The sequence below is a fragment of the Schistocerca piceifrons genome, chromosome 5, assembly GCF_021461385.2.
Source record: "Schistocerca piceifrons isolate TAMUIC-IGC-003096 chromosome 5, iqSchPice1.1, whole genome shotgun sequence".
Taxonomy (NCBI): domain Eukaryota; kingdom Metazoa; phylum Arthropoda; class Insecta; order Orthoptera; family Acrididae; genus Schistocerca; species Schistocerca piceifrons.
This window is the reverse complement of record NC_060142.1, coordinates 565,098,232-565,124,110: the sequence shown is the minus strand read 5'-3', so window position 1 is coordinate 565,124,110 and position 25,879 is coordinate 565,098,232. Positions and strand designations below refer to the sequence as shown.

The following is a 25,879-nucleotide window of genomic DNA, read 5'->3' as shown; positions in this document are numbered from 1 at the left end:
CTACTTCCCAGGCAGTTATCAGTTCCAGTTACATCAGTGGTTTTTATTGGATAATAAACCTTCATTAGATTGTAAAAAAATCCCTGGCAAGTCTTTTGATGCTTGTTATGTACATACATCATACATTAAGTGCAAGGGGGCTATCCCATACGTAATTTTTACAGCTTAAAATGTTATTTCCCACATTTTACATTTTCCCCCATCTTACACCATTTTTTTAAGTCCCTTGAAAACTGTAAAAGCAGGGTTTCACAGTATAATTGATGACAGCAAAAAGCAGACATGCTGCCAAAAATAATCAGACACTATGATGTTCTTACCATTGTGTGTTTTGGCAGTGTCAAATGATTCATTTTCAAGTTGAGGAAAAACTGCAGTTTCCTTTACAAGGGCTTCAGGTATTTTGCATCTTCAGCTGCGGTATTTGAAAACAGCTGTGTAATTAGACACATTCTTTTGAAATTTCCTGCTCTGACACTGAGATGAATTAGTGACTGCATAGGACATAATTTCATTTCATTCCTATCTGATGTGAACAATTTTTAGTGACAGACTTGGTTACAATGGTCCAATCTGTCTGTCGTATACCATGAATCAAAAGTTATTATTCACTAATTTAAAAAATGTGGTACACTTGAAAATGCACTGTTACATTTGTCTTCAAGTTGCATGTTAGGACACCAGGAATTTCACTCAAGTTACAATAATATCTTTTCAAACAGGATTTTTTGTTTCAATGACACATACTATCTACACATGCTTGTGTCTGTGTATGTGCGGATGGATATGTGTGTAAAAAATGGAAATGTCGTGTGGCTAGGGTCTCCCGGCGGGTAGACCGTTCGCCTGGTGCAGGTCTTTCGATTTGACGCCACTTCGGCGACCTGCGCGTCGATGGGGATGAAATGATGATGATTAAGACAACACAACACCCAGTCCCTGAGCGGAGAAAATCTCCGACCCAGCCGGGAATCGAACCCGGGCCCTTAGGATTGACAGTCTGTCACGCTGACCACTCAGCTACCGGGGCGGACGATATGTGTGTGTGTGCAAGTGTATACCTGTCCTTTTTTCCCCCTAAGGTAAGTCTTTCCGCTCCCGGGATTGGAATGACTCCTTACCCTCTCCCTTAAAACCCACATCCTTTCATCTTTCCCTCTCCTTCCCTCTTTCCTGATGAAGCAACCGTTGGTTGCGAAAGCTTGAATTTTGTGTGTATGTTTGTGTTTGTTTGTGTGTCTATCGACCTGCCAGCACTTTTGTTTGGTAAGTCACATCATCTTTGTTTTTATATATACTATCTACACAGTTTTATAGCCAGTTTCCTATACGAAGCAAGTTACAGAATTGAATTCATCTGCTGTTACCTCTGTATCAAAATAATACCACAGTCATTGATTTCATCCTGAAATGAGTTGATTTTTCACAAGTCAATAAATTACATTTGGAACTGACATCTGTCACATTACACACATCCTCCAGTCAGCTTCCTGTAAAGCTGCCTTAAAACTTCCTGTTTACTGTTTATTAATTAATCTGTTTCCCATTATATTATTTAACAGTAATCAGATAAGTTGTTTAGTGAAGCTTGTTGTAACTGTTGCATAGCCAGAGAAGCCATCTACTACTGAATTAATGACACTCAAGCCCATACTGAAAGCACATACATTAAGAACACCAACATGCAGCCAAAGCAGAACTGAACTCCTAGACGGAGATTGCAGCTATTTACACAAGCACTGAATACTCCAGAATACTGGTATTTATACCTTCATAGAGTATTCCACAATATACAAGCATTGCAAAAATATCTCCAGAGCCTTTCAGGAGTAATAAATACTAGACAACAAATAATTGCTTGTAGTTTGGTGTGAACTGGCAACCCACAACATGCCAGCCAGTGATGCCACCCATGATGCTTCACTGCATGCACCATAGCTCATGGCATTTCCCTCTCCTGGGGACATGATGACCAACTATTTTAGACATTCTCACTGGAGCAGACTACAGCACCCTACATCTACTAGATTATTCTGCAATTCACACTTTGATGTTTGGCAGAAGGTTCTTTGAACCATTTCACACTGTTTCTTTACTGTTCCACTCCTGCACACTGCATGAAAGGCAAACTCTTAAATCTTTCCATGCAGGCTGTGATTTCTCTTATTTTATTACTATAATCATATCTTCCATGTAGGTAGGCATCAATAAAATATTTTCACATTAAGAGCAGAAAGCTGGTGATTAAAATTTTGTGTAAAGATCTCACTGCAATGAAGAACAGCTATGTTTTAATGATCCCCACCCCAGCTCACTTATCATATCTGTGGCACTCTCTCTCCTATTCCATGATCATGCAAAATGAGCCGCTCTTTCTAGAACTTTTATGATGTCCTCTGTCAATCCTATCACATAAGAAGCCAGTATCACACAGCAATACTCTAGCAAAGGATGGACAAGTGTAGTGTAGGCAGTCTCTTTAGTGTATCTGCTGCATCTTCTGTGTGTTCCCCCAATAAAGCACAGGCTTCAGTTCACCTTCCTCACAACATTAACTACGTGATCATTCCAATTTATATTCTTAATTGTAATCTCTAGCTTCTTAGTTGAATTGGCTGCCTTTAGATTTGTGTGATTCATTGTGTAACCGAAATTTAATGGATTCCGTTTAGTACTCAAGTGGACAACCACACAATTTTCATTATTTATGATCAATTGCTACTTTTCACATCATACTGACATCTTGTCAAAATAATTTTGCAATTGGTTTTGATCTTTACTTGATGGTAAATCACAGCTTCATGTGCAAACAATCTGAGAGGACTGCTCAAATTGACTCCTCAAATCATTTGTACAGATTAGGAACAGTGGAGAGCCTATAACACTTCCTCACCATCTTGATCTTGTCACTGGCCCTCTGTATGGCAGCAATGCTGGGTTCTTGAATTCTGATTGTCTTGTTACATTGTCTTCACTAAGATGAACATCAAAGGTAGACCCCCCCACTCCAAAACTTTGTGATCGTGGACAACTTTTTGGACTGCTGTCTTCTTGATGAAAGGTCATAATCCTTGACTACATATGTGAAGGATACACCATATGGCCTAAAATAGTGCTCTAGTAACTTTTCCAATAGTCTAACTTTCCACACAGGAATAAAAATCCATACCAAGTCTCCCAGGTTGTATCATACTGGGCAGTGCTTGGTGTTATAGCACTCTTGGTCTTTCTTCTGTGTGTCCTACGTGAGCCCAGCTTTCTTGCTTCTTTGATCCTTTGTGACATTCACATAGTACTTCAGGGTGTTTTCTGGTTGAAATTAGAACATTGTATCCATTGTCATTTCAGCCTCATGGCTGTGGAGCAGGAAGAATGGTGTGAAGCCTGTAGCGTCTTGCTTCATGAGTTGCATGTGAATATCACAGAGGGCAATATTGTAACTGAATCTCTCTGTTCAACATCAACATACATCAAGAGAATAATTACCAGCGTCTTATTAAAATGTTCAGTGAGGTGATTCATCTGCAGATGGTAGGCAGTTGGCATCCTGTGGTGATGTTGCAATGTGAAATTACCTCTGACAGTAGTCTCGACTGCAAAACTCTTCCATAATCAAATATCATTGTGCAGGATGCTCTGTGCTTAAAAAAGACATTGTCTACAAGGAACTTTGCAATGTTGGACCTTCAGTAGTTGGCACAGCATTGGTGACAGGATAGACAGTGAGGTACTCAGTGCAGACTATTACCCATCAATTCTCATTTGTAAATTTTGGAAACCACCTCAAGAAGTCAATTCCAATCCAATGGAATGGCGTTACTGCAGGCAGCATTCATACCAAATGCCCCGCAGGTAATTGTGGCATGTATTTCCATAATTGGAATTCCTTAAAGTGACTCACAAAGTGTGTGTGGAACTGGTAGACACCTGGCCTGTGATACTTGTGCCTGATTCTGTTTAAAATCCTTATTAATTCCAGGTGACCAGGAACAGCATGGAAATACTTCAGGACAGCTGGTCGCAGATGACCTGGGATCATGAGCAATCACTCTGCCTCAACGAATCATAGTTCCTGTTACACAGTGCTCTGTTTATTAACTGGAATTCTCCTCCAGTTGATTTCTCCTCCTTCGCCGTTTCTATGATTTTCATCATTGCTGGATATTCCTCTGTTCAGCAGCAATGTCATTTAATGCAGCGATGGCTAAGATCTCATCTCTGTTGCTATGTTTTGGAAAATGATTCCCTGAAAGGCAGATATGGTGTTTGTTTCCACTTCTGTACACCACTGTGACATCATACTCCTGAAGCCTAACTGGCCATCTTGCCAGTTAACCTGACAGATCCTTCAGGCTTGTCAGCTAGCATACAGAATCACAATGGCACATGATTTGCCAAATAAATATAGCAAGAAGTTGTTCATGACACAAACAACTGCAAGGTACTCTTTCTTAGTTGTAGAGTAGTTCATCTCGGACTTGGAGAGTACTCTGGAAGAGTAAGCTATCACCTTCTCAGCATCTTTCCAAATTTGCACAAGAACTGAATCTATCCCATAATCGCCAGTGTGAATGTGAAGTTCTGTCTAGACATTTTAGCCATATAATGCTAGGACTGGAGAAGACATTAGCACCTGCTTAAGGGCAGGAAAAGACCTTTCTTGCACATCGTTTCATGAAAATTTGGTGTCTTCCTGCAGGTAATTCTTGCAATGGACATGCCTTGGTGCAGAAGTCCTTTGTCAGTTGCTGGTAGTTTGAGCACATTCTGAAAAAACTTCACATCATGAACATGCCAATGACTCAGAAAATTTGTGACTGTTCTTATTTTCTATGGATCAGGACAGTCTCCATCATCATTCAGTAGACACCCCAAGACTTTTACTTCTTGGGCTGCAAAGAGGCATTTTTTTAGATTCCAGCCAAGGTCTGCAGTCTGAACACACTTCAACACAGTTGTCAGACTGCTTAGATGTTCTTCAAATGTCTCAGAAAAGATGACAATGCCATCCAGATAAGAAAGAAACTATCATTAACAAGGTGTTCAGGCAAACTGTCCATCATATGCTCGGAGGTGGCTGGACTATTAAGCAGCCCAAACAGCATTACTTTAAACTCAAAGAGGGTGTCAGCAGTTATAAATGCAGTATTTTCCTTGTCAGCCTCACCAACCTCAACTTGTGGTGAGTGAAGAACACTAAGAGGAATGGTAACAGACAAGGACTTCAGCACTCGAAACACATCTTATCTGCTCCGGCACCCACACAATTGCGAATAATTCTGAGCTGAAGACAGCAAAGTCTTGAGGCAGTTGGATCTTGATCTTGAGGAAACATGAAGTCTTGAGGCAGTCGGCTCTTGAGGACATGATCAGGGAAACCAACAGAGCATCCAACAGGACCTGCTGTTTACACCAATCTGTAAATACAGCTATAGGGTCATGGTGATCAGTTAAAATGTCATAAAATAATGTATAAAATGATATGCAGTACCACAATCTCGCTGTACTGCCCTTAATCTAAAATTACTCTAGGCATCTGCAGTAATCAGTGTGGCAAATGGTTAAAACGCTGGACTTGGGGTTGTACTTGCTTCTCACCAAGAAACTTCAGCACATGCTGCAAGTGGATCCCAAGCAGTCTTATTACTTGTGGATGACTGGAGAAAAGCTGATCCAGAGATGTACGAGCAACACTATACAAGTGCATTTAGAGCAGTGAGGAACTTACGTGCCTGACGCACCATATTGAGCTGCTGCTGGATGGTGAGTGGTGGTTCCCTAGCCTCAGCACAGAGACTGGGTGTGGGTCTGGTCCTGTAAGCACAGGATCCTGTCTTTCGGGTCTATGAGGTGTGGTAACCATGACAATTTGGAGTCACAAATGAGGCCCACAAACTTCAGTCTTTAAAATGTAGAATGGTGATGCAAGTCAGGCAAATTAAAAAGACAATAATGATTAAAATGAACATGCACACATACTTATCAGCACAAAACTGAAAACCTGTCTTTGCAGCCCAATCCGCTAACCTCTGCACTGTAAGTTGCAACTGACGAAACGCAGTTGCAGTACTGAAGGAGGAATAGAAAACTGCAAAATCATTCACAAATAAGGGGCATGTTACAGGAGTCTTTATCATAAACATGATACTGCTTATGGGTATGGAAAAGAGAGTAACACTTAAAATGCTGCCCTGAGAAACATTACTTAAAATTTTATGCTCAGACCCATCTGGATATATAGCCATGAAACTTCACAAGAAAAAAAAAGGGTGTGACATAATGAATACGAAGCTAAATATTCTAACTGGAAGGTGCTACTACTCAGTGGAAGAATTCATGAAGCTCAAAGTGATACTTTGAGCTGGATCCTTAAAATGAAATAAAAATTTATGCTAGTTATAGCAGATGCAAAGTCTAAAATAGTACTAGAAAGAACCTTGTGTAAATTTTCCAGTAATTAATATTGTAAGTTTGATAAATTTTAAATAAGTAAGTTCTACAACAATTAATATTGTAAGTTTGACAAAATTTTTAAATAAGTAAATTGTAGCCCTGACACGTCTCCTGTACATCAGACTTACATTCTGAAATTCTGTATGTTGTGAGATAAATAAAATAAATTTCACATTTCTCTTGCTCAAAATGATCCGATAGCACGTCACCAACTCGGGACTGAATTGTTTGGTATTTCAAGAGGCACTGTACTGAAGAGTTACATTGCATACAGTGAAAACAGAACAAAATCATCCACTAACTCACAATTCTTACAAAAGTTTGTGTTGCATGATCATGACAGACGGTCGCTGAATAGGACTGTGATGAAAAATGAGATGATGACAGCTGCAAAAGCCACTGCACTATTGAACATCACACACGTGAGCCCTGTCAGCACCAAACCAACATGAAGGGGTCCCTATAAGCAGGGAATTGCAGGGCGAGCTCGAATTCTAAAATCACTCATCACCGGTGCTAATGCCCATAACAGGAAAACATAGGGCCGAAGCCATAAAACCTGGACTATGGTGCAATAGGAGAAAGTAGTTTATTCAGATGAGTCTGGTTTCACACTGTTTCCAGCTTCTGACCAAGTTTATGTCCCAAGAGCAAAATGTGGCAGGTGTTCAGTAATGAGTTTCACAGCCATATCATGGTATTCTATGGGTCCATGGCTACCCTGCAGGGTCACATTACAGCCAATGATTATCTGACCAATTGGGCTGATCAGTTCAATCCCATGGTAAAATGTTGATTCCCCAATAGTGAAGCTGTATTCCAAGATCACAGGGCCACTGTTCACACAACTCACATCGTCCAGGATTGGTTTTGTGGGCACGAAGATGAATTGTCACATGATCCCTGGCCGCCACAGTCATGAGATCTCAATATTATTGAACCTTTGTGGTCAAGTTTAGAGATCATTGTTACCTGAACTTGCCACTATTTTTCAGGAAGATTCCCTTGAAAACTATACAGGAACTGTATTAATCCATTCCAAGATGATTGGAAACTGTTTTGAATGCTAGCATTTTTCTACACTGTATTAGGTATGGAAACATGTTGTGTTTTTGGTGTCTTCAGTGAAGTGTGTGCACACTCCATTGCACAGTGAAAATTCATTCTGGAAGCATCCCCCATGCTGTGGCTAAAACATATCTCTGCCATAGTCTTCCTTCCGGGAGTGCTAGCCCTGCAAGTTTCACAGGAAAACTGCAGTGAAGCCTGGAATGTAGGAGATGAGGTACTGGCAGAAGTAAAGCCATGAGGACAGGTCATGCTTGGGTAGGTCAGTCAGTCGCGCACTTGGCTACAGAAGGCAAATGTTCAAAGTTTAAGTCTCGGTTTGGCACAAACTTTTAATCTGCCAGGAAGTTTAATGACTTGGGAGTGGGAACTCTTGAAAGACAGCAGATCACTGTCCCATCCACCTTCCACCTTACTTTGACAGCAAATTTGCCTCCTACACTTCAGGTTCCTAGGTGAGCTAAATGTCATTGTAACAAAGCTGAGAGGAAAGATTATCTATTCATGGTATTAGTGATCCATGGAAGAACTCGAGAAAGCAGCTTCTACAACTACTTCACAGAAACCATTCACTACTACTCGAATAAACAGTCTACAATACACTGGAACCTGAAATGCTCTCAGGCTATTTCTTTAAGAAAATTTAAACAGCACATGGCGTACCTAAAATGCAAATCTGTCAATATCAGAGGAAAAATTCTTGAAACAATGCAAATCTGACATTTTGAAATCATTCTGTACCTCACATAAGTGTGATACTAACATGACACACTTATTGTAGAAATTGTCTCGAATGAATGGCACCATATGTCCTCCGCCACTACCTCTGTTATACTGGGTGCACGGTCGTCAAGTGTGCCACATCCCGTGCACCATAGGTGGCGCTCAGCACAGTGAGCTACATTGCACTGTTTATCAGGCAACTAGTCAATACATACAACAATAAATTAATAACAGTTTTTTGTTTTAGTTATGTCATGTTCCATAGATCAATTTCCCAATTATTTTATCAATATGTTGTGGAACAAGTCAGATTACAAGATATATATATATACACACATGAATAGTGCTAATATTAATATTACTGAAATTTTTAGTTCTACACATGCAACTACATTTAGAGGTACCTTCTTTTCTGAAACAGAAACTTGTCCATGGAGTAGAAGGAGTTGTCCAAAAGAAATGATTTTAAGCTAGATTTAAAACATGATCTGCTACCTGCCAGACACTTTATGTTGTTGGGCAAATGATCAAAGATTTTTGTTGCTGAATAATGTACTCCTTTTTGAGCAACTGACAGCCTCAATCAGATAGGACAGGTCATTTTTCCCTCTAATGTTGTACGCATGAACATCACTGTTCTTCAAGAATTGAGATGGATTATTTGTAATGAATTTCATTGGTGAACATATGTACTCTGGTGGTGCAGTTAAAATACCTACCTCCTTGAAAAGGTGCCTACATGACGTCCCTGGGTGAACACCACTAATTATTCTCACTGCTCTCTTTTGTGCAATCAATACTTTATGTCTAAGTGGTGAGGTACCCCAAAAAACTATTCCATAAGACATTATTGAGTGGAAATATTCAAAGTATGTTAGGAGGCTGATCTGTTTATTACCAAGACTAGCGATTATACGAAGAGCGAAAAAAGCTGAACTTAGTTATTTGAGAAGCTCAGTAATATGCTTCTTCCAGTTCAAGTTGTCATCAATGTGACCACACAAAAATTTGGAGAAATCTACCCTGTTAACTGAGCCCTGTTCATATGCTACATCAATTGTCGGTATGACTCTATTCGGTGTACCGAACTGGATATAGTGAGTTTTTTCAAAACCAAGGGAGAGTCCATTTTCTGAGAAGCACTTAGTAATTCTTTGAAAGACATCCTTAACAATATCATCAGCTGCTTTTTCTGGAATGGGATTTAGTATAACACTCATGTCATCTGCAAAAAGTACTAGTTCAGCTTGCTGAATGTTAAGTGGGAGGTCATTCACATGAATAAGGAACAGGAGAGGACCTGAAATTGAATCCTGTGGGACTCCCTTTGTGATAACTCCCCATTCACTAGAATTTACCACCCTCCCAACATTATTTGTGCTGTTCAGCACAACTTTTTGCTTTCTGTTCATTAAGTATGATTCAAACCAGCTGTGTGTATAGCCTTCAATTCCATGAAACCTCAGTTTTTCTAAGAGTGTGACATGATCCACACAGTCAAATGCCTTTGAGAGATCACAAAAAATACCAACTGGATATAATTTGTTATTTAGGGCTTGTACTATTTGATGGGTAAGTGTGTAGATAGCATTCTCAGTCAAGTAATCCTTCCAGAATCCAAACTGCGACATGCTGAGTAACTTATTTTCAATTTAATGTGAGACTACTCTTGAATACATAAGTTTTTCGAATATTTTAGAAAATGAAGTAAGCAATGAGATTGGTCTCTAATTATTTAAGTCACTCTTGTCCCCTTTCTTATGAAGAGGTCTGACAATCGCATATTTCAATCTGTCTAGAAAAATTCCCTGTGCCAGCGAAGCATTACATATATCGCTAAGGACTTTACTTATTAAATTAGAACAACACTTCAAAATTTTGCTAGAGACACCATCAACATGACATGAGCTCTTGTTTTTCAGTATATTTATAATTCCCTTAATTTCAGTGGGGGATGTTGGTGCTATTTCTAAAGGGCTAAAGTCCCGGGAATGACATTTTTAACATATTTTTTTGCTTCTTCAACTGAACCCTTTAACCCTATTTTTGCTGCTGCATTCAGAAAGTGATTGTTAAAAATACTTGCAACTTGTGAATTATCACTCACAACATCATCATTTAGCTTTATTGCTATGGTATGCTGTGCACTGTCAGGCTGCCCCAGCTCACGTTTGACTATATTCCATCTATATTCCAGATATACAAGCACAAAAAGTTTGACAATAGGAATTTACTGAATGATCAGTGTTATTTGAAAAGTACCAGCTTCCTTGAAGGTTTTCAGCCCGTATTGGGTGTAGCAGATAGGCAATAGTAGTTACTCGACTGCACCATATGATGGTATGATTATCTTTAGAGATAAACTAATGTTTTAGGACAATGCTCCAGTAGGAATTTGTCATAAAGTGTCATGAGCTGCTTTTATGTCAACAGTAGTTTGTGTTTGAGACAGATATGTTAATGTGCCCTTTGTTATCTTGTACCATGTTACTGCACTCATGCACTAGGGTGCTTGCTAGTCTTAGAGCTAATGTCAATCATTGGTAGTGTGGCTATGTACAACAACTACGGTCGGCTGGTAGAATTTGCCTTATAAACTATTAGAGCATATAATGCAAGCTGAAGTTATATATGCCTATGGTAGTCTTGTTTCTGAATCATGCCTCAAATTATGATACGACCAACTTTGTCATAACTGTTAATGTTCTACCACTCTAATGATCATATGCAACAATATTTCATCTGTTGGACATTTGTGTTTCAGACAGATATGTTCGTGTGCCCTCTGTTATCTTGTACCATGTTACCGCACTCATGCACTAGGGTGCTTGCTAGTCATAGAGCTAATGTCAATCATTGGTAGTGTGGCTATGTACAATGACTACGGTCGGCTGGTAGAATTTGCCTTATAAACTATTACAGCATATAATGTAAGCTGAAGTTATATTTGCCTATGATAGTCTCGTTTCTGAATCATGCATCAAATTGTGATACGACCAACTTTGTTATAACTGTTAATGTTCTACCACTCTAATGATCATATGCAACAATATTTCATCTGTTGGACATTTGTATTAATAAGTATATGGTCCTTCACTTGCACATGTAGGCTTGTTATTAATTTATTATTGTATTTATTGACTAGTTGCCAAATAAATGCTGCGATGTAGCTCACTGTGGTGAGCGCCACCTATGGTGCGCGGGGTGCGGCACACTTGACGACCGTGCACCCAGTATAACAGAGGTAGTGGCGGAGGACATATGGTGCCATATGTAATTTTACTTATGTTCGAAACAGGTTTATGTCTGTTGAAGTTATTTTATTGGTCTTGACGTGGCCACTGGGCTAAGACATTTTTCATTTATTATTGTGTATGTAAGTAATATGTTATCACTTACGTAAATTTGAAGTTTATGTGTAGATTGTATCACTGGTCTAGATGTTATTTTGATCATTTTTAGGACTTCTGAAGAAGGCTATATTATTATAGCACAACCCTGGTCAAGGTTTAAAATAAACATAATTTAGTGCAACTGTGGGCTGTTTTTCATTCAAGACAATTTTGATTGCTGTTGTCGCTGCCATGATGAAAATAATGTTATTGTAGAACGTCTAGAGTTTTATAAACATTGCAGATACAGCCTCAGTGTGGATGGAAGACTTTGTGGACATAATCACTCCACCATCTGTTAGCCCTTGAGCAATTTCATTTGCTCTCATGGAGACTATATACTAACATAACTCCAACAGCACACTTTGTAGGGCTAATCAATGACTCACAACTGGAATGGTGTACCCACATCAGAAAGCTGCTTCAAAGACTAGATCAACCCATAAATTTTGTCTGTGTATTGCCCAATAGTTGAAGAAACGCACATCTCTCTGCAATGTTCATCCTGTACCGACTGCTGGTGCATCATCAACCAGGTTACAGTGTGATCTTCTACCGAAGTTTTATCAAGTTAGCACCCAACAAATCAGATAAACCCACTGGATTACAACTAGGAAGCTGCAGAGATGCCTCTTTGTATAACTGTCTAACAGGCCAAGAAAAGGAAACCACAGGGAAAAACAAAAACATTTTATTTGCAACATTTAGCTACACCTTCCAGTAATTCTCTATACACTCTGACTACTAACTTAAGACTTTTGTCATAGCGTGTTGACAACTATCTAATTCCCTCATCAGAGGAGGTCTGCCTGTGCTTTTTGCCAATTCTCAATGCTGGTCTGCAGCTAACTGTCTGTGCCAAAATGCTGTCCCCAAATACAGCAGTTCATGTGAACAAAGAAAATTAGAGGTAGCCAAGTTCAGGCCGTGTGGGGGATAATCAAACTCTTTTCACTGAAACAGCGGCAAGAGTGTCTTTGTCACAGCTACAGAGTGCACCAAGCATTGTCATAAAGAAGGACGATGCCTGATGACAACATTCCTCTTCACTTGTCCTGAATTGGCCTTCATAGACTTTCTTGAATCACCCAATCTGCTCGCGGAACATCATCATCAGCTGACACTTGCTTTCTTCCCTGACTGCCTGTACCATGAACGTCTGTACGTCCTATTTCAAAGTTCCTGCACCACTGCTACAATTTCCTGTCACACATGACATTTAATTATGTGGGATGCATGAAATCAGGAAGAACCCCTCAGCATGAAGAAATCAAATGATTGCATGCTCTTCACACATGGGGGGGGGGGGGGGGGGAGATACTATTGTTCTAGGTACATATACATGCTCACTGCGTGTTCAGAATTGAAGAATGTGATGTGACACAATCAACGGGCATACAAGAGACACTATAAAACACATTTGTGCAAGACTTCTTCAGGTTTTCACTGTGGTTTTAATTTATTGGCAAAAAAATTGTCCTCATATATGTTATGTTGTAGAGAATCCAATAATCCAATTTATGGCACCTCCATTGTACATAAATTACACTGAGCCACAAGGACTTATCTGCATCAAATATAATTTGTTTTGAAAAGGAAAATGTGCTGTAGAAAAGTAATTGCTATTTAGCACAAACACTTCCTTACTACACAGTTCATTAGACTAATAAGAACTTCAAAATTCCCCCCCCCCCCCCCCCCCCTTCCAACCTTCAGTTACTTGGTTTGTGTACTATTTATCTGCTCCCCAAATCCAAAACATCAAACATGAACAATATATTCAAGAGAATAACAGAAATTCAGTGGCCAGATCCTCCCACATCCGTCTCATGTACTGATGATGACACGAAAATCAGAGAAATGCGGTGCTCACACTGAGGCTTACCAATAGTATTTCTTTCTACACACCATTCATGAATGTAACAGGAAAGGGGGGACAGGAAGGGACATAACAAAATTAGACACACCCTCTGTTAAGATGGCTTGTTGACCACTAATGAAGGTGCAATCAAAATATTTAATAATGTGTTGAAAACAACTGATTAATCTTATGAGGTTAAGCACCTTCTGCCCTGATTTCCAACCAAATTGGTCACAATCAATACCTAGGTACATATTATTGTCTACCTCAGAGGCAGTAGCCATCATACAAGCTCAAAGCTTGTCAAGTCACTTCGAATGAACAAAATCTTTATCGTATCTGGCCCATATATGTATTGTCAGCTCTCACAAGGACAACTCCCAATCACAGCTCCCTCAGATTTAGCGGTAAGGTGGCCCAGTGGGTAGTCAAGCAAAAACTGAACACTGATTGAACATTAATATATGAAGAAGGTGTACTGAAGTGTAAAAAAATAAGTAAAATACAAACAGTGAATGGTCCAAGCTCAAGATGTGCAACATCAAGCAAATATGAATATCCACAGCATCATGGTTATGTGGTCACACTGTTGGACTGCGAAGGGCGAGATCTGTGTTCAAATCTCCTTCCTGCACCCCCACCCCTTTTCTTTTTTTACCACAAAATTATGGCCTGTCCCTCCAGACATTGATGTGTCTGTTAGCTGTATTCAAATTTGAGTCAGTGTTGTGGTGTAACATCAGTTTGTAACAGCAAAGTATAAGGAAGGGACCTCCAGACATACAAACATTCTATTTGTTCTACACAAGTAACAGATGTTATGACTCTTGCATTCTGTTTTTGAAGTTCTGACTCTTGAATTCATTTGTTATAACATAGTTCACACCCGTTTATTTCTTGTTTTCATTTCTGTGAGAGGTCTATGTAGCATCTAGACTGCTCTCATTAGTCATCACATTTACTTGTGATGGTAATATATTCTTACTACATAACTCATGTTCTATAACCAATGTACTGTGTAACAATTGCCAGCGCTGCGCAAGGAGAACAGACATGTCAACAGCCGAAGGGGAGTTCACAATTTAGTGTGTGTGTGTGTGTGTGTGTGTGTGTGTGTGTGGGGGGGGGGGGGGTTGGAGAAGGGGGAGGGGGGGAGTTTGAACACAGATCTCCCACTTTGTTGTCCAACACTGTGAACACACAACCATGACACAGTGGTTCTTGCATTTCGCTCTTTGTTGCACATCTTGAGCACAGACTGTTCACTGTTTCTACTTTACTTCTACTTTTACAATTCAGTACACCTTTTTCCTGTTTTCATGCTTGATCTGTTGAGTTTTGATGAGCTATCCACTGGCGCATCTTACCACCAAAGCTGAGAGGGGTGTGTTGGAGAGTTTCCCTTGCCAGCAACCCAGCAACATCAGTCATCTTTTGAATATAATACAGAAGGTGATTGCGATGCAGCAGTAGGGAACTTCAGTTTCATCATATCAAGACTGCCAATAGAATGATTATGTGAACCACATCTCTATGGTTGCTATACATAACAGGCACGTACGTGCTATCGATTTCAGTGTACCTGGCCACATGTCTGAAACACAGGGAAAGAAGTGTGGGAAGAAACATGTCAGGAAGGCCACCAGTACTATAATATGCAACCTGTTCTCTTAGGAGATTGTGGTTCACAGATCAGACATGCAGCAACTAACACCTATGTGAATGTAGAATGCCTTTCAATGATAGAAACTACCCCAGTCACTTAGAAAGGCTACGCATGAGTGACTCATCAACTTATTTGAGTTGCTTAATATCAGAATACAGTTTACATCACATCTACTTTTTACATGAGTGGTATGGTGGTCAGCAATTTATGTGCTGTCCTTGCATCATAAAATGCAAAACACAAAATATTCACTGACATTTTACGAATCTGTAGCTTACACATCAGATAATCATCTACTACGTGCTATATATGTATTAAGAAAAACCATTGTATTCATTAGATGTGCTAGAATGTAATTTAGTACTGACTCTGTGGCACAGACAGAAAACATAAATGAAAATAAAAGGGTCTTTTGCACCAAAAAAGTCTCCACAAGCTTGATTCATATAACATTTCATATTTCTCAAGCAACCTAATACCATCCAAGCTCTCATAGAAGTGTCACCAATATCGCAGATTTATACAAAGAGATGTTCTGTAGCTAATATGCCTCTAAAAAGCTGCATATCTCGTAGCATTCTTATTAAAGTCATGCCATACATTTACTTCTTATTGTACACTCTGTGTAATATAATCAGTTTAACACCTCCAATATTATTTTTAACAATATTTCTATAACAGCATTCCAGTGTTAATGTGTAATTTCATTTTCTCATAAAATGTAACTAGTATACACTTTGAAAGGTAGCAAGTTGGAATCCAGTTCATCTGTTATATTTTCTGCTTCGAAGAATAACTACCGTATTTACTCGAATCCAAGCCGCACTTTTTTTCCGGTTTTTGTAATCCAAAAAACCGCCTGCGACTTAGAATCGAGTGCAAAGCGGAAGTTCTGAAAAATGTTGGTAGGTGCCGCCACAACTAACTTCTGTCGTCGAATATATGTAGCGCTTCGCAGGCACAAAGATAAATAAAATTTAAAAAAAGGGTGGAAGACGAGCTTTTTTTCTCCGCCCTGAGTTTCGACCACTGCATTTTCACACATTATCCAACAAAGTAAATACAAATTCCGTATTGTTCATCTTCGAATGTAGCAGCATTTCAATGTACTACGAAAATCCGACTGGCAAGACTGTTTGGCATGTTTGTCATATGGCCAACTCTGCGTTCTGAATTTTTTCTTACCTGTGAGAAGAGATGGTTGCTAATAGGAACTTTTATGAATTGTGAATCACATGCAGTATTCTCTTCACCATAATAATAATAATAATAATAATATAAACATTTTGCCATGTATTCTTTCGTGTTTGCTGCTATCTCATTTAAATCCTGTCTGCCTAATAAACTACGAAACTAGAGTGAGACAACAACAAACGCGGAAGAATATACATATCATGTCATGTTTATATTCGTATTATTCTTATGCCGAATAGTGATACAGTCAGAAATGAAGCACGGCAATTGATTAGATTTTTAAATCTAAGATGACTCTAATTTCTGTGCATAATGTAATGTACTAAAGAGGGGTCTGCAAAGATTGTCAAACGGAGAAAAATTTTCGCTAAACTCTCGTTCAGAACATCATCTATCATACGCAGTCTATTATTTGGTTCTTGTTGATCATTATCAAAGAAAGCAGCAGTGTAAGTAACAACAAATAGCAGTCTCTTGCCATTGTTTCGCTGAGACGATACGATTCCTCTCTCTCTCTCTCTTTTTTTTTTTTTTTTTTTTTTAATACATTGTAAGCGGCGGTAGCGTGCACAAAAGCAAGCCATGCTGCGAGCAGCGACAGGTCGTAAACACTCATTATCAGAATGCGACAAACAATGCATGACACAGTACAGTAATGCATTTTCAGCTATGAGGGACGTAAACACCTATAACAAAGAGAATGGCACTTATCAGATCAAAGAAAAATTAACAATCAATTCAAGCCAGACGAAGCACGTGAAAAAGGCAGGGTACCCGTATAAATACGGACGGAGTGCCTTATGCATAGCAATGGCTACCTGGTAAAGCTTAACTGCTAAGCTTACGACTCGAACCAAACTACTGTAGCTGTATCGTCATTCATTCGACCTAAATTGTGTCTCATATTACAATGGACCAACTTTGTTTCGATTTGGAGGTGCGGCCTAAAACTTTTCTCTCACCTTGTATTTCAAGTCTCAGATTTCAGGTGCGGCTTAGATTTGGGAAAATTTTTTTCCCTCGATTTCGAGTCTCATTTTTCAGGTGCAGCTTAGATTCGAGTGCGGCTTAAATTCGAGTAAATACGGTACCATTTTTCATTCTTTTATTCTACATCTAAGTAGTTGCACACATATAAGTAATCTGTACAGGAATACGTAAAATCACTATTTATGTAAAGTCTCTGTTACACTTATATTTCAACTGTTTATATTTACCTTCCTGATCACAATAATGTAAGTGATCTTAATGGAAGCCTGAGTAATTAAAAATTACAGCTAATTGAAGTTACAATATCGTAATACAACTGCAGAACAGTGTGAGCCAAGAAGCAGTAGAGGAAGTATTGTTACCGGTCATTCAAAAGCAGACATTTCCAACTTTCCAAGAACATATTTATAATTACCTGAAATTAAGTACTTACAAAATAACTGACATAAAAAGTATGAACCCTCAAAATCCCAATTGCCTGTTTACTAGGACTGCAAGATTCTGAATTTTAACAATATAATTTTACTGCTGCATTTTTTTCTGACTCAGACAATACCTCTCACTAATTAATTCAGTTGGTAATTCAGATTTTGACTGATTTACAATCATATAATATTTATTTCAAGAGGGATGTTATACTCATCAGAAGGGTATTCCAGATGAGGCTATGTGAATTAATAACCTGAAATATTTTTCATAAATCAAACAAATCCATGCAAAGTAATAAAAACTAACCTAACTGAATTTCAAAGTATAATGTTTTTTTCAGAATTCACATCAAGTACTTATACCTATGAAAGTGTGTGGCTAGTAAGGAAATGCTAAACATATATTGAGATTAAAGTCTGTGACCAACCAGTACATCGACAACATCTATACGTCAGATCATGTTACAATCTGTGTCTTGCCAGCAGCTGGATAACACCTCTTTTTCAGTTAAAGAGAAATTTCTGCACTCCATTATACACTGTTCAAAATAATTAGGGGTTGATGAAAAATATTATTTAAAGGCAAGAAAACATTTTATTAACTTTGTAATTACACCCTGGATACGAAAAAAAAAAAAACATTTACTGTAAGAAAATACACAGAAGTTACACACAAGCCAAGAATAAAGATATTGACAGCAGAGTCATGGAGCAGCACATAAATATAGACGTCAAGGAATTTTTTCTTTTCTTTTAACACTTCCTCCAAAAGAAAAAATCATGAAATTATTGCTTTGTCTCTTGCATGCCAATTTCTGAACATAGAAAATTAAATCGAACTCGTTCAAGAGGTTTCGTCAAAATATCTGCCAACTGGTTGTGTCCATCAATGTGTTCCAAGAAAATCTCACCGTTCACATATCTTTCACGAACATAGAAATGTCGGACCTCTATATGTTTAGAACGTCGATGATATTCTGGATTTTTTGCCAACTTCAATGCACTAGCATTGTCAATGTAAAGAACTGGAGGCTGCCCCGACATTTCCACTAATTCTGATAGCAGACGACGTAACCAAACTAACTCTTTTGCTCCTTCACTAGCTGCAATTATTTCCGCCTCGGTTGTGGATGTGGCCACTACTTTCTGCAACTGACTTGTCCATGACACTGCACCACCTGAGTACTTTGCAAGAATTCCAGTTGTTGAGCGCCTTGTCCGGTTATCACCTGCGAAATCTGCATCAGCGTAAATCTTTAACTCTTCTTTTTTATTATATACAATTCCAAAATTTAAGGTCCCTTTCAAATACCGGAAAATGCGCTTTACTCTATTCCAGTCTTCAGTGGTTGGTTTCTCCATAGCTCGAGCAGCTTTATTGACTGCAAAAGTGATGTCTGGACGAGTTACTGTTGAAAGGTACATGAGACAACCAATTGCTTCACGGTAGGGTACAGATGACGAAACTTCTTCGTTTTGATTATTGTCCTCACGTCCAATAGGAGTTGAGATTGTATTGCATTCTGCCATTCGAAATCTTTGCAGAATTTCTTCTGTGTATTTCTGAAAAACAGTTTGGATCTTTGTATCCAAGTGCATCAATTTTTGTTGCCATACAAAATTCACCACTTTCCATCCAGGTTGGTTTTCTTCGTTGTCTTTTATTCTTCTGTTTCTCTTCATTAGAAGATTCAGCAGCTTCTGCTTTTAGAAATTCTGTTAATTCTTTATTTTCTTCAGATTCACTCGACTCTTGACTCTCTCTAGAATCGAGAGTGCGAATTTTTTCTTGAGTTTGGCTTCCTCCAGAAGTGTACAGCCTAGGAGATTTACATTGGTCATCTTTAGATGAATTCGGATCATTAAATTCTTCCCGAGGGACTTCAAATTCAACATGATCACTATGTAAATCACAAACAATTTCTGGCTTAAATTTTACATCGTGACTCAACACCACTTTTCTTTTAGATGGAATCCAAACTCTGAACCCATCTTTGTCATTAACATATCCAACAAGTCGTCCAAAAACTGCCTTATCATCAAACTTGGAACGGAATTGTTTGTTAATGTGAACATAGCAGCCTGTACCAAAAATTCTGAGATGATCAAGTCGTCCTACTGGTCGATTAAACCATAGTTCATAAGGGGTTTTATTTTCAACTGAAGATTTTCCAGTACGATTTATTAGGTAGACTGCTGTGTTACATGCCTCTGCCCACAACCCTTTAGGTAATTTACTCGGATTTAGCATTGACCGGGCAGCTTCAACAATGGTCCTATTTTCCCGTTCAGCCACACCATTTTGTTCAGGAGTGTAAGGAGGAGGAATCAGTAGCTCTATTCCCCTGTCTGCAAGCAGTTCAATGACATTCTTATTGTTAAATTCTTTGCCACTATCACATCTAAATTGTTTGACAACATGTCCATTAGTTCGTGCTTCATTTAAAAACTGCTTAAGCACAGTACACACTTCACTTTTGTGTCTTAAAAAGAAAATTCGACGAAATTTACTAAAATCGTCTTTGAAACATACATAATAATGCTTGCCTCCAAAAGATTTCGTGCTCATTGGTCCATTTACATCCGCGTGGATTAATTCACCAGTACTGGTAGCGCGTATTGTTCGTGCTTTGAATGGCAGCCTATGCATCTTTCCAACCGCACAGCCGTCACAGAATTCACTCTTGGCATCTTTCACATTAATGTTCATTCCTTTTAAAATATTCTTCACATGTTGTTTATTCTGATGACCAAACCTTTCATGGTACACTTGCAATGTTTCGGATGAAGTCATCAAGCTCATACGATTCATTTTTGCATTTCTAACAACACGCATGTTCAACACATAAAGTCCATTTTTCACTTTACCTGTCATAACAATATTGCCACTGACTTGTTTTCGAACACAGACATTATTATAACTAAAATTAGTACTGTAGCCTCTGCAGGCAATGGCTCTCACAGAGAACAGATTAGCACTTGCATCAGGGACGTATAAAACATTGTCCATTCTAGCGTTGTGCCATTTATTGTTTCGTCGGATTTGGATGTAAACTGTTCCTTGACCGTACGCACACATTTTCACATTTTGTTTTCCCAATGAAATTACTTGAGGAACATCAAATTCACTATACGAAACAAAATACTGTTTGTTGGGAGTGATATGATTTGTAGCGCCACTGTCGCAATACCATTTATTTGGGTCACTGTGATTACTGGTACACACACCCATAGCGTATGAAGTAAATGCAGCGTGTTCACTGTCTCGCTTCTTCTCTTTTCTTTTATTGCTGTCACGAGTGTTCTGTGGACACTCTGCTGCCCAGTGACCTAATTGTTTGCATTTATTACACGGAAACTTCTGTTTTAATTGTGACTTCGTCATCTTTACTTGCTGATTACTTGTTTGCCGTTTTCTTGTTTTAGAAACGACAAAAGCTGCACTTCCATTAACGTCTTGTTCACGCAGTTCAATAGTACAGAGTTTTTCAATCAATAAATTCAAGCTTTGCTTTTCTGTCGGTATCGTATCCCAGAGATCCTTAAAATTGTTGTAGTCTTTTTTCCAGTGTAGACAAAATTCGACCATTTAAGATTCTTTCAGATAGCGTATTTTCTTCATGTTTTGATAATTCATCGTTCAGGTCCACAAATAACTTTTGCAGTTTGGCCACATGTGCACTAATATCTTCCGATTCATCACGTTTAACACGGAAAAATGTTTCAATCAACATATTCAAACGCTGAGTACTGCTACGTTCAAATCGGGCGCGTAATTTGTCCCAGATTTCTTTAGCATTTTTGCACGTTAAGACGAGTTCTGCAACAGGTTTACTTAGCGCACTTGCTATAAGACTTGCTGCCTTTGCGTCGTCCTTGTGCCATTCCACGTACGCTTCTTTTTGTTCACTTGTCGCATCTTGCGGCAACTCTACACGTTCACGTGTACCGTTAATAATGTCTTCTAGTCCATATGAACGTAGCACCATAGAAATATGCCACTTCCATTTGGCCCAGTCGTCAGGTCCTTCAAGCTTATCAATGCTGACCTTATAATCGCCGCTAGCAGTCATGTTTCTTTACAGACATACGCTCATTTCAAATATTGTTTTAATGAAACTGTGTTGTTTGCCTTTACACGTGTACTGGGCCCATAACCTGATGAAAAATATTATTTAAAGGCAAGAAAACATTTTATTAACTTTGTAATTACACCCTGGATACGAAAAAAAAAACATTTACTGTGAGAAAATACACAGAAGTTACACACAAGCCAAGAATGAAGATATTGACAGCAGAGTCATGGAGCAGCACATAAATATAGACATCAAGGAATTTTTTCTTTTCTTTTAACAAGGGGAACACATGTATCAGCACCCGTCTTGTTAAATCTATTTTGATATAGGCAGCAACTGTGGTCTCACTGCATGGCTTGGGATCTTCACTTTCACTGAAGGCAACAATTAAAATAATTCATCATCTAATGGTTGTGTTACACATTACCGTGTCCAGTGACCCTTCAGAAGGAAGTGTGTATCAATGTCACAGTGTTTTCTAGTGAGGTACACAAATGGCAGTTGTGGACATGGTATTCGACCAAGCACACGCAATGTGACATTTTAATGCAGTACAATCTGCAAGGACAGTTCTGTTTGATCCAAAAAGAATGGACTTTCAGTCATTTTACTGCAGAAGCCAATGCCTCTCCACATGTAATCCATATGTTGTGGACACAGTACAGAGAGACTGGCCAGTGCACAAGGGAATTGGACAAGGTCGCCGAAGCATTAAAACCCCATGTGAAGACCCATATCTGACCATCTCAGCATTTCAGTGACATATGGATACCGCAACAGAATAGCATGAGGATTTCAGAAGAGCCACTGGAGTCGCTGTATCCGATCAGACTATAATGAACAAGTTATGCAAAAGAACCTTATGTCCTAGAAGTCCTGTTTGAGCACACACTTGACACGAAAACATCTTGCAGCTCACCCTCAATTCTGCCATTCTCATGTCAACAGTCAACTTCGTCACTGGGAAACGTGCTATTCACAGATGAGTCCAGATATCCTCTGACACAAGACAATGGCCATGTTCATATGTGGAGACCAATGGTGAGTAGTGCCTGCCAAATGCTGTCCAGAAAATTGACAGATTTCCAAGGTTCTGTGATGTTGTGGGGAGGTTTCAGTATTGACAGCCATTTGGATCTTGCCACTGTCCACAGTTGCCTTACTGCCAGGCAGCACATCAAACAGATCCTGTTGGATTATGTGGTGACTGCTGCATATGGTGGTGACCCTGAATTCTTTCTAATGCCAGGGCCTATGTGGCAGGTGTTCGCAGGGATGTGTTCTGAAGTAATGGAATGGCTGGCAGTGAGTCTCAACCTAAACCTCATCATGCATATGTGGGGACACGCTTGACAGAAGTGTTCACCATTGTCCCCAGACTCTCCAGGAACTCTCGTGGACTCTCATTGCAGAATGGGAATGGATGCCACAAGGTGACCTCCACAGACTTATACAGAGAATGGTACACAGGTGTCAGACAGTGATAAATGCTCACCTAGAGCATACACTTTACTGTATTGTCTGAAAATCCAATGAAAAGCATCCAGGATGATGGGATAAATGACTGTTTCCACTTTGTTTTTGACACTTGTCAGACATATCAGTTCTTTTTACGTAAATTATTGAGGATCTAGTGATGTTCTGTTGTGTATTTAATTTGTGAAAGATAACATTACAATTTGGTAACATACCCAGTCCTCAATTAGTGCTCAGTGGAGTATGGCAGATGCCCAACATCATGTTCCCTTAATTCTTCTGAAAAGTGTGATACGCACAATACATATGTCTGCAAGGAATATGAAACGAGTAATATTTGGAGCCTTAACAATCTTAGGCAAGCTAGTTTATGCCACTGTGAACTTAACAAAGTTTGTGAGTGTGTTTAATGATTGGGTAATTCTTCTTCCATATGTATTTACAAAGGAAGAGACGTGCATCCCTTTACCTATATAAACTATAAATTGTAAACTTGGAACTGGCTATCGACTACATTATGGTGAAAATAAAGTGGAAGGAAACCCTTTTAAAATTCATTTCTTATGTGGTCTACATCATTTAGCATTATCCTTAACAGCATCTGTTTCCATGATTTTTTTTTAAGTACAGCAAGATACGAGACTTCAACTTTCATCAAAACTGAGTGCAACATCAAACTACAGGTAAATGGACCATAACAACTTCAGTTATAATCTGGTAAATTATGTTTCTATCTGTCAATGAGTCAGTGGCAAATTATGTCTGCAGTTACACTGTAATAACCATTTCAAAATTTATTTCTTTTAAATCTTAGATACTTTCAGAATAAATAGTCAAGTGATTGTAAATTACTATTACACAACTTCTGCTACAAAAATTTCCTTAAGAAACTGTTCCCTGTAACAATAACATACGAAATACTATAAAATATGCTTTGCAACAGCAACATCTTGATTAAAAATACTGAAAATCAGGACATGGTAAAAACTAGACAGTTATAACAAATGTGTGATTCATTAGTAACAATCTGGACTTACGGCAACGATCAATACTTTGTAGAATAGCCTGATCAAGACCAAGAACCTGTTCTGGCCCAACAACAAATTCTTTTGTATCAGCATCCCGAACAGTAGTTGGAACTGTTGCATCCATAGCATCCACTACTATATCTTCTTCACCTGTCTGTCCCCCAACACCACTGCAATCTAGACCTGCATTCATGCCATCCAGTTCACTTCCAGCAAAACCACCTGACAAAGGTTCCAGGGCCTCTTTCGCTCCCCGTCTCTGTCAAAATGTAATAAAAACAACAAAATCAACATATTACCCTAAGAAATATGAATTTTTAAGAAAGAACTGAAAAATTTAGTGAAAACTGCCACGTGTTTTAGTAGTAGTATAAATATTGTAAGGCTCTATCAGTGTAGGGGAAAAGTAAATATCGAAAGGCAAGTACTAAATCACACAATATGTCGAACATTAAAAAGAAAGAAATAATTCTACACACACAGCAGTTCAGCTACATGTACATCGCCATAAATACTCCGCAAGTCACAGTAGAGTGTGTGGTGGAGATTACCCTGTACCGCTACTAGTCATTTCCTTTCCTGTTACTCTCGCAGATAGAGTGAGGGAGTTATGTCAGAACACTACTTGTTAAACTGAAACTTGCTCTTTTTCACAAGATAAGTACACACGTATGTACTCTTTCCTATTACAAGCACAGTGCCAATTTTCTTGTTCAATAAAAGACAAAAATAGCAAATTATATGACTGCTAGTTCTGACAGCAATGCATCAACTATTTGCTACTTTGATATAAAATTATTCATGCATTCTTATACTTCCAGCTATTCTGCTCAATATTCTTATTTGCTCAGCACTCAGCCTGCATGTATCATTCTAATAGAAGTGGACATGCAACCCTAACAACTGCTCCGCACTCTGGCTGCCACTCAAAGATTAGATTAAGGCAAAGGTATCACTGTAAGGCAAAGATACATTAAATTCTCCCACCAACTTCTTTTTAAAATTTGGCAAAAAATTTGAAAAATTACAAAAACAAGAATAGGCAAAACTTGAAGTTAATGAAATTAGAATTGCATAACTAGTACCACAAACTAGCTTACTTTGTAAGTGTTTCACATCAGTATGGTCACAGATAATTCATTAATTGCTCACTACTAACAGATATACACATACCGGTGCTGACCAAACTTATTTTACTCAAGTGATTCAGTATACTCTGATTTTTAAACGTAACAAATAGAAAAACACAAAATAAGATTAACCATCAAAACACACAATTAGAAATGAGATTTCAATCACTTAACAATTCAGCTAAACAACATCCATGTCATTAGTCACCTTATGTCTTTAGTTTGAATCCATCAGCTGAAAGAAAACAGTATGTAAATTGGCAAACCAAACATAATATGAAATACACTTTTCCTCACATTTGCACTATACACATAAGCACAGTTAATTAGCGGGTATGATGATAGGCCACTTGTGGTTCATCATGGAAGGGTACTTTATGCACTCATGCTATAG

At 38.6% G+C, this 25,879-nt stretch overlaps 1 protein-coding gene across 4 annotated transcripts in view; it reads right to left on the bottom strand.

Moving 5' to 3' along the window:
* LOC124798017 (actin-related protein 8) overlaps positions 1–25,879 on the bottom strand; it is a 173,646-nt gene that overhangs the window by 19,924 nt on the left and 127,843 nt on the right. For all 4 annotated transcript variants that reach the window (XM_047261215.1, XM_047261216.1, XM_047261217.1 and 1 more), the window contains exon 10: positions 24,365–24,614. In XM_047261215.1, the coding sequence (XP_047117171.1) occupies positions 24,365–24,614 (250 nt within the window). The remainder of the gene's footprint in view (positions 1–24,364; positions 24,615–25,879) is intronic.